The sequence below is a fragment of the Ranitomeya imitator genome, chromosome 1, assembly GCF_032444005.1.
Source record: "Ranitomeya imitator isolate aRanImi1 chromosome 1, aRanImi1.pri, whole genome shotgun sequence".
Lineage (NCBI taxonomy): Eukaryota > Metazoa > Chordata > Amphibia > Anura > Dendrobatidae > Ranitomeya > Ranitomeya imitator.
In genome coordinates this window covers 1,221,807,476-1,221,817,229 of record NC_091282.1, presented here as the reverse complement: position 1 = coordinate 1,221,817,229, position 9,754 = coordinate 1,221,807,476, and the positions used below count along the sequence as shown (strand labels likewise).

The 9,754-nt window shown below is 47.1% G+C and overlaps 1 protein-coding gene across 3 annotated transcripts in view; it reads right to left on the bottom strand.

The window, feature by feature from the left end:
* Positions 1-8,089: 8,089 nt before the first annotated feature.
* LOC138657356 (uncharacterized) overlaps positions 8,090-9,754 on the bottom strand; it is a 61,537-nt gene continuing 59,872 nt past the window's right edge. For all 3 annotated transcript variants that reach the window (XM_069745096.1, XM_069745097.1, XM_069745098.1), the window contains exon 10: positions 8,090-8,546. In XM_069745096.1, the coding sequence (XP_069601197.1) occupies positions 8,458-8,546 (89 nt within the window). In that variant the 3' untranslated portion in view covers positions 8,090-8,457. The remainder of the gene's footprint in view (positions 8,547-9,754) is intronic.

The window sequence follows — 9,754 nt, the reverse complement described above, 5'->3', positions numbered from 1 at the left end:
TTATAACCAATGGGGAAAAGTCACTTTCAATAGTTTTTAATGGGAAATGGAATTTTCTTTAATAAAGTCAATTTTCAAGATTTTTCATCCAAGTTTTCAAAGTTTTGGGCTCCAATCACGGCACACAATACCCGGTATATGGGCTGGCTCGATCCTGTTCGTGACGCCAATTGTGACGCCCGAGAGACCGGGGTACCCAGCACCGGACCAATGGGGTCTGTCTCTTGAGGGGGATGTCACGGGTGGCTTGACCCGATGCTGTGGCCTCAGGCAATGCACAGTGTAAAGGGTATCGTGAGGGAACAGGCACTTACTTGATCAACAGCAGGTTCTCCCAGCGGTGACGATCCCGATCCTGGATAGATGGCTATTGTCCAAATGAAAGACTGAGGCACTGAAACGTTTAACCAGTTTACTTCAACATAAAAGGATTTACAACCAGTCCTGTCACCGGAGTCTGTATGGGAACTCTGAGTTACTTTGACCCTGCCGGGGTCTTCGCCTCTTATTGTACGCAATATCTGTGTGGCCCTGCTGCTGTATGTGAACTGGCTGCCGGCCCAATCTGTCCCCTCCGGGCCCTGGTTCGACGGGCAACCCGAGTCCTTTTATCGGCTTACCCCCCTCCGGGAGTACCGCTGAACCCTGTGTCTGTTGCTGCGTCCGACCATAGTGAAGCTGATATCACCTCACGTTTTTCCGGTTGCTGTATTATATGTAATGAATACAGCCACGGATCCGGTATCCGTCTTTGCGCCTGTTCTGGGTAGTGATTAATGCTACCCGGTTCTCACAATGTCCTTTTTCTCTATCGCTCTTCTCCTCAGGCCGGTGATTTGGGCCTGGAAACCGTCATAGGGCTGTTAGAAATTCAGCTGTATGACCTCTCACTATCAGCTCCTTAGCCCAACTGCCAGTTCTTCTCTCAGACCAGAATGGATCAAGGGGAGTCTCTGGAGCTCCCCCTTCTGGCCGGAGGTGGTAGTGCAGTCTTGCTATTTTAGTATTTGTATTCAGTGTCAGTAACTATATTTGTGGCAAATACCTCTAGGGGTGCCACAAATGGAAACACTGGGGGCAGGAATGGAAACACCACAGGGGGCAGGAATGGAAACACTGGGGGCAGGAATGAAAACACTGGGGGCAGGAATGGAAACACTACACGGGGCAGAAATGAAAACACTGGGGGCAGGAATTAAAACACTGAGGGCTGGAATGAAAACACCGGGGGCAGAAATGGAAACACTGGGGGCAGGAATGGAAACACTACACGGGGCAGGAATGGAAACACTGGGGGCAGGAATGGAAACACCACAGGGGGCAGGAATGGAAACACTGGGAGCAGGAATGAAAATACTGGGGGCAGGAATGAAAATACTGGGGGCAGGAATGAAAGCACTGGGGGCAGGAATGAAAGCACTGGGGGCAGGAATGAAAATACTGGGGGCAGGCATGGAAACACTGGGGGCAGGAATGGAAACACTGAGGGCTGGAATTAAAACACTGGGGGCAGGAATGGAAACACTACACGGGGCAGGAATGGAAACACTACACGGTGCAGGAATGGAAACACTGGGGGCAGGAATAGAAACACTGAGTGCAGGAATGAAAACACTGGGGGCAGGAATGAAAACATTGGGGGCAGGAATGGAAACACCACTGGGGGCAGGAATGGAAACACCACAGGGGGCGGGAATGGAAACACAACAGGGGGCAGGAATGAAAATACTGGGGGCAGGAATAAAAATACTGGGGGCAGGAATGGAAACACTGGGGGCAGGAATGGAAACACCACAGGGGGCAGGAATGGAAACACCACAGGGGGCAGGAATGGAAACACCACAGGGGGCAGGAATGAAAACACTGGGAGCAGGAATGAAAATACTGGGGGCAGGAATGAAAATACTGGGGGCAGGAATGAAAATACTGGGGGCAGGAGTGGAAACACTGGGGGCAGGAATGGAAACACTGGGGGCAGGAATGGAAACACCACAGGGGGCAGGAATGGAAACACCACAGGGGGCAGGAATGAAAACACTGGGGGCAGGAATGGAAACACCATTGGGGGCAGGACTGGAAACACCACAGGGGGGAGGAATTAAAACACCACTGGGGGCAGGAATAGAAACACCACAGGGGGCAGGAATGAAAACAACAGGGGGCAGAATGTGTGACACGGGGCAGAATGTGAGACACAGGGGTAGGTATGGAAACTACACAGGGGGGCAGAATGTGTGACAAGTGGCAAGATGTGAGGCACGGGCAGAATTTGTGACGGCGCAGGCAGTGAGACATGGGCAGAATTTGTGACGGGGCAGGCTGTGAGACACGGGCAGAATTTGTGACAGGGGGCAGAATGTGACACACAGGGGGCAGAATTTGTGACACAGGGGGCAGAATGCGAGACAAGGGGCAGGATGTGAGACAGGGGGCAGGATGTGAGACACGGGGGGCAGAATGTGAGACACGGGGCAGGAGGTGAGACAGGGGGGCTGGATGTGAGACAGGGGGCAGGATGTGAGACAGGGGGCAGGATGTGAGACGGGGCAGGATGTGAGACACGGGGGCAGAATGTGAGACACGGGGCAGAATTTGTGACACAGGGGGCAGAATGTGAGACAGGGCGGCAGGAAGTGAGACGGGGCAGGATGTGAGACGGGGGCAGGATGTGAGACAGGGGGTAGGAAGTGAGAAGGGGCAGAACGTGAGACACGGGGGCAGAATGTGAGACACAGGGCAGAATGTGATACACGGGGCAGAATGTGAGACAAGGGGAAGAATGTGAGACACGGGGCAGGATGTGAGACATAGGGGGCAGGATGTGAGACACAGGGCAGAATGTGATACACGGGGCAGAATGTGAGACAAGGGGAAGAATGTGAGACACAGGGGGCAGGATGTGAGACAGGATGGAGACAGATGGGGCAGGATGGAGACAGATGGGGCAGGATCATGGTGCAGGATCACGGGGCAGGATAGATACGATGGAGACAGATGGGGCGGCAGGATAATGGGACAGATGGGTCAGGATAATGGGACAGGTGGGACAGGATGGGGAGATCATATGGGGGCAGAATGGATACTCATGAGGGCAGGATGGGAGAACATATGGCTGGAGCCAGGAACGAGATACACGGGGCCAGGATGCGGATATTATTACCATAGGGGCTAATTAAGGGATATTATTACTGCAGTGATGTATTTATTTTATTTTTTGAGGATACTGTTTTAAATGGGGGGCGGTCTTGTGACTGTGCAGAGCGACACTAGGTCGCCTTTTTTTCTTCATCTGGTGTAGTATAGAAGTCGGGAAAAAATTAAGCAATTAAGCAATGTGTTCTGCAAGCGGAGCTCTAGATAACTATGTTATTTCCTGCAGAGACGAGCCCTGGCTGGAAGAAGTGATGGTGGTCTGTGCTGGATGAAGATGGAAAGCGAGGCTGAAGGACTTCACCAAGAAACGTCACTGGTGAGTTAGTGTGTTACTTGTACACAGACACTGCATACTAAGTACAGATCTCCTGTGTATAATGGCACTTATGGTGATGGTATTCTGTTTTTTTTTATTAATGATCAGTATTGCAGTATTCAGTCACTATGCGGTGGTAATATGTTGTCCGGCCATGGTGTGGCGGTATTTGTCCCTTGTATGTGCTATTATTTGGTCACTGTGGTGGTAATATGTGATCTGGACATGGTGTGGCGGTATTTGTTTCTTGTATGTGGTATTATAGGTCACTATGTGGTAGTAACATGGTGTGTGATCATGGTGTGGCGGCATTTTTCTTTGTTTGTGATATTATTGTTCATTTAAAAATTGAAAAATAAATAAAAATATACCTAAATTGTATTGGATATTTTAACAAATGTTTAGTAAGTTACAGTAGAGTAGAGTCCGGCCAGAAGAGTCTACCTTGTGTTGGTGGTGGATTAAAACATTTTTTGGCCAAAACAAAAGCTGCTGGCCATGTATGTAGTGATGAGAACTGTAAATGTGTGATTGGTGAGGATGTGGTGCAGAAGTGGAGTTTTTGCAAGAGAGGGCAGTGGGACTGTGGATGGCACGAGGGGTGGAGGCGGGGCTGGGGTGGAGCCTGGGCGGAGTCTCAAGGGGGGGCCCCGAAAATGTTGCCAGTATGGGGCCCCAAAATTCCTAGTGGCAACCCTGACTGCAGGGTGCACCCCAAGCATGGGCTTTTTTCTCTGTCTCCCACTGCCCCCGAGAGAATGACTGTCGATGCCTTCTTTGAAGCCTTGGGCCGCATATATGATGAGCTTGATAGAGTACGTATGGCTGAAGATATGGTCATGAGTGTGGATCAGGGTAAACGCTTGGCTGAGTGGTTTTGTGCAGAGTTTCAACGTTGGGCACTTTGTGTTGAAAATTGGTTCTTCCCATGCGGAAGAGATTGAATGTTTTGTCATGGACAAATTATCAGCAGGGCTGGTGCTGGGCATGCCGTCGCTTCGGTGCCATAACCCAGTGATTGACTGGGAATCTGGGGAGATTGTTAAGTGGTGTCTAAGTGTGCTGACTGTTACCATAAATCTATTTGTTGTGTGAAAATCGCTAAACCTGTCTCTGTGTCTTCTATTAGTCTGGAGGGTATTCCGGAGTACCTGAGGACGTGTTTTCTGAGAGTGAGGCTGAGGCGTTACTCCCTTATAGGCCATTTGATTGTGTCATTGATCTGATTCCTGAGGCCAAATTGCCCAAAGCTCACCTGTTCAATCCGCCGGGCCCCGAGCGCCTAGCTATGAAACAGTATATTTCTGAAAGTCTCCATAAGGGGCACATTAGACCCTCAGTTTCCCTGGTAGCAGCGGGGTTTTTCTTTGTTAAGAAAAACGATGGTGGCCTATGTCCCTGCCTCGACTTTTGAAAACTATATAAAATTACTGTCAGGAACACATATCCCCTACCGTTGATTCCTGATCTCTGTAACCAGCTCTCTGGCTCCAAATGGTTTTCTAAACAGGATCTGAGGGGGGCTTACAACTTAATAAGAATACGAGAAGGGGACGAGTGGAAAACGGCTTTCCTTATGTCTGAGGGGTTGTTCGAAAATCTAGTAATGCCATTTGGGCTCACCAATGCACCCGCAGTGTTTCAGAATTTTATCAATGTGGTATTTTCAGATCTCATTGGCCGTTTTGTAGTGGTATACGTAGACGATATCCTGATATATTCTTTTGACAGAGTTTCCCATTTGTTACATGTTAAAACAGTGCTTCAGAGGCTCAGAGAAAACCAATTGTTCGTCAAACTCGAGAAATGTTCATTTTTTGTTCAGAAATTGTCATTTCTAGGTCTGATAATTTCACCTCAGGGGTTTTGCATGGATCCTAAGAAAGTGCAAGCTATTGTGGAGTGGGTCCAGCCCCGGGACCTTAGGGGACTCCAGCACTTCTTGGGATTCGCTAATTATTATCGCAAGTTTATTAAAGGTTTTTCACAGATGACTAAGCCCCTCACGGACCTCACTTGTAAAGGGGCAGATGTCAAAAACTGGTCCTCGTTAGCTAAACAATCCTTTCTAATGCTAAAAAACTTTTTCATCTGCTCCAATTCTGGTCCAAGCAGATCCTTCCAAACCATTCGTGGTTGAGGTGGATGCTTCCGAGGTTGGGGTGGGGCAGTTTTGTCGCAAGGACCAGCTTCTCTGACTAATCTCAGGCCTATTTTTCTAAGAAATTTTTTCTGGCAGAGAAAAATTATGACGTAGGCAACAGAGAGCTTCTGGCCATTAAATTGGCATTCAAAGAATGGAGGCACTTTTTGGAGGGGGCGGCTCATCCTATTACGGTTATCACTGACCATAAAAATTTAGAGTACATCAAATCTGCTAAAAGACTGACTGCCAGGCAAGCTCACTGGTCACTTTTTTTTTCCAGATCTCAGTTTTCCATTACCTTTCGGCCAGGGTCTAAGAACATAAAGGCTGATGCCTTATCGAAGAAGTTTTGAGCCATTATCCACCCCCCATTCCGTCGTCCCCCATTCTTAAACCCAGTCTTGTGGTTGCCGAGATGTCGTTGGAATTGGAGCGAGAGATTGTGGGAGCTCAATCTTTGGCTCCAAGTTCCAAACCTGTAGACAAATTGTTTGTCCTGCAGCATTTGTGCAACAAACTCCTGTGGGAGTTCCATGATTCGAAGTTGAGTGCACACCCTGGTATGGCCGCCACACGGAAAGCAGTGGCAAGGGTCTTTTGGTGGCCCTTAATGGCTTCAGATATCAAGAAACATGTTGCAGCATGTGGGATATGTGCCCGTTCTAAGAGCTCGAGTTGCTGGCCAGCCGGGGAATTGGTGCCTTTGCCAGTCCCAGGAAGGCCATGAACTCACTTGTCCATGCACTTCATCGCCAATCTTCCATCATCCCGTGGTAATACGGTTATTTGGGTAGTGGTGGATAGATTTTCTAAGTTGGCACATTTTGTACCCATGACAAGTTTACATTCAGCAGAGACGCTCTCTAGATATTTACTGTCCCAGTTGGTACGCTTACACTGGGTCCCCATGAATATTGTGTCAGACAGAGGGACTGAGTTTGTCTCTAAATTCTGGTGGGCCTTCTGCAAAAAAATTGGGGATATCTCTTTTTTTTTCCTCAGTGTATCACCCAGAAACCAACGGACAAACTGAACGCACCAACCAGTCGCTTGAACAAATTCTTCGTTGCCTGACTTCTACCCTGCAAAGCGACTAGTCTGATGCCTTACCATTAGCAGAATTCACCTTGAACAACCGGGTAAACCAATCTACCGGTAGGTCACCATTTTTTATTAATTATAGGATTAACCCTCATTTTGGCAAATTTTCTCGAATAGATTCTGGTTGTCCGGGGGCAGAGGATGGGGTCAGTCGTCTCAAGGATCTTTGGACTAAGGTTCGTTTAAATATTTCTAAAGCTCAGGAGAAATATAAAAATTTTGCGGATAGGAAAAGGGATTCTGCTGTGGGGATAGAGTGTGGCTGTCCACACGAAATATAAATGTTCGATTGCCCTCCACCAAACTGGGACCTAAATTTATTGGCCCCTATGAGGTCATCAAAGTAGTGAACCCGGTAACCTATCGCCTCCGTCTTCCTCCCTCCTTAAAACTCCATAATGTCTTTCTTAGGTCTTTACTTAAACCCTTGGGGCGCGGTGATGGAGGATACTGAAGCTGCTCCTCCTCCTATCTTGATTGAAGGACATATGAAGTTTGAGGTACAACATATTGTGGATTCCAGGCGGGTTCGAGGGTCTTTGCAGTATTTGGTACATTGGAGCGGGTATGGTCCGGAAGATCGATCATGGGTACCAGCCAGATCGGTACACGCTGACCGTCTGGTTCGTGCATTCCAGGCCCGGCATCCTGGTAAACCTGGGGGTCTGGAGGTCCCCCGTTGAGAGAGGAGTACTGTCATGATCTGCATAGTTTGTGGGATTAGGCAGTTCAAAGGTTAATCTGGGTGGCCTCACTATGGGATTCTGGGAGGCTTCTTACAGTCTCATTGTTTGCTCATTTCTCCTCACTTATACTCTGACCCTTGGCCGAGTGTGTGTGACCCTATTGTGCTTGTGTCTGGGCTTTGTGCCTGTGTTACTTTATGCTTGTCTGGTTCTGATCTGGTTCTGTCCCCGTTTAGAGTTCTGTCTGTCCCTCCTGTACTGCGCTGCTATCTCCGTGTATGACTCCTTGCTTACGTTCTGACTATTCTCTGCTCGCCCCTCCTGCACCGCGCCGCCCTCTCCGTGTATAACCTCCGCCTGTCTGACCTGAGTGCCCCTCTCCTCTACTTCAGGGTCCATGTACAATCCTGCACTCACCTCCAGCACAGGATGCTAAACCCCGCCCCTGTGGTCACATGATCGCAGGTCCTTCTGTTTTCTGCCATCCTCAGCACGCTGCTCAGGTCCCGTCTGCCTGAGTTTTCCCTGCGGTATCTGACCCCGGGCTTTCCCGCAGTGTTGGTGAGCCACCCTGCTCAGCCGTGGCAGTGCACCGGTGTCGACAGGATCCTGATAGTAAGCTGCTGTACACACCTGATTTCTGTTTGGAAGTGACGGTCAGTCTTTTGATGTATATAATACTTGTAGTTACCAATTTATAAAACTTTAATAAAAAGAATTTAAAAAAAAAAGAACATATAATGCATAGAATAAAATAAATATATAGTATACTACAGAATATAAATTACATGACATACACCTTACACCAAAATCAGAGGATAAAAATTCATCTGAACTGGTCAACAGTATACAAATAATGATGAGCTACATATATTGGAGAGCACTGTCCCTCCTGGAATAACATCTCAAACACTTACACGAAAATTACATCTCAACAACCTTCAGGACATGCCAAACACCTGACCACAGTTGTTAAAAAGTTCTTATTGCCAAAAATACCTAGACACCTAACGTATTGTAGATCCTAGAAATCACTGCCCTGCCAGGTCTTCCTGCTAGAGGTTCTGGTTTCCTCCCAACAATGAGTTTGGGTCCGTGTTGGAGTCCTCGTTGTTTTTCTCATTTTTGTTCTTTGATTTCCAGTCTACAAGAAGAGTAAAAATATATAAATTTAACCCTTTCATGACAGAGTTCTTTTTTTTATTTGGCATTTGTTTTTCGCTCCCCTTCTTCCCAAAGCCATTTTTTATTTTTCCGTCAATACGGCCGTGTGAGGGCTTGTTTTTCTGCAGGATGAGTTGTACTTTTGAACAACTTCATTGGTTTAACCACATCTTGTACTCAAAAATGGGGAAAAAAAAATCCAAGTGTTGTGAAATTGTAAAAAAGTGCAATTCCACAACTTTTTTGAGGATTTCTTTTTACCATGTTCACCAAATGCTAAAACTGAGCTGCCACTATGATTCTCCAGGTCATTACGAGCTCACAGACACCAAACATGTACAGGTTGTTTTTTATGTTGTTATTTAAGTGGTGAAAAAAAATCCAAAGTTTGTGAAAAAAAAAAATGTGTCATTTTCCGAGATAGCAGCATCTCCATTTTTCGTGATCTGGGGTTGGGTGAGGGCTTATTTTTTATGTGCCGAGCTGACGTTTTTAATGATACCATGTTGGTGTGGATACGTTCTTTTTATTACCCATTAATACATTTTAATGCAATATTGTGGTGACCAAAAAAAAGTAATTCTTTTGTTTTGAATTTTTTGTCGCTACGCTATTTACCGATCAGATAAATTCTTTTTATAGCTTGATAGACCGGGCGATTCTGAACACTGTAATACCAAATATGTGTATGTGTAATTTTTTTTTAATTTATTTTGAATGGGGCAAGCGGGGGGTGATTTGAACTTTTATTGTTAATTCTTTTAATATTTTTAAAACTTTTTTTTTAACTTTTGGCATGCTTCAATACTCTCCATAGGAGACTAGAAGCTGCCATAAGCCGATCAGTTCTGCTACATGCAGGTGATGATCAGATCAGCCGTATGTAGCAGAATTGCTGACTTGCTATGCAGGCCGACCACCGGGCGGCACTCGTAGCAATCCTTAGCCATAAAGGTCTGCTGGAGACCTCTGGTTGTCATGCTGGCCCATCAGTGACCCTTGATCACGTGATGGGGTCACCAATGGGTGGGATTTCCTGAGCGCTTGCTGGAAGCCCGTGCTAAAAGCTGCTGTCAGAGATTGACAGCGGCATTTAACAGGATAACAGATGCGGGTGGATCGTGATTCCACCCAAGGCTGTTAGAGGCACATGTCCGCTGTTCAAAACGGCGGACATGTGTAGGGAAA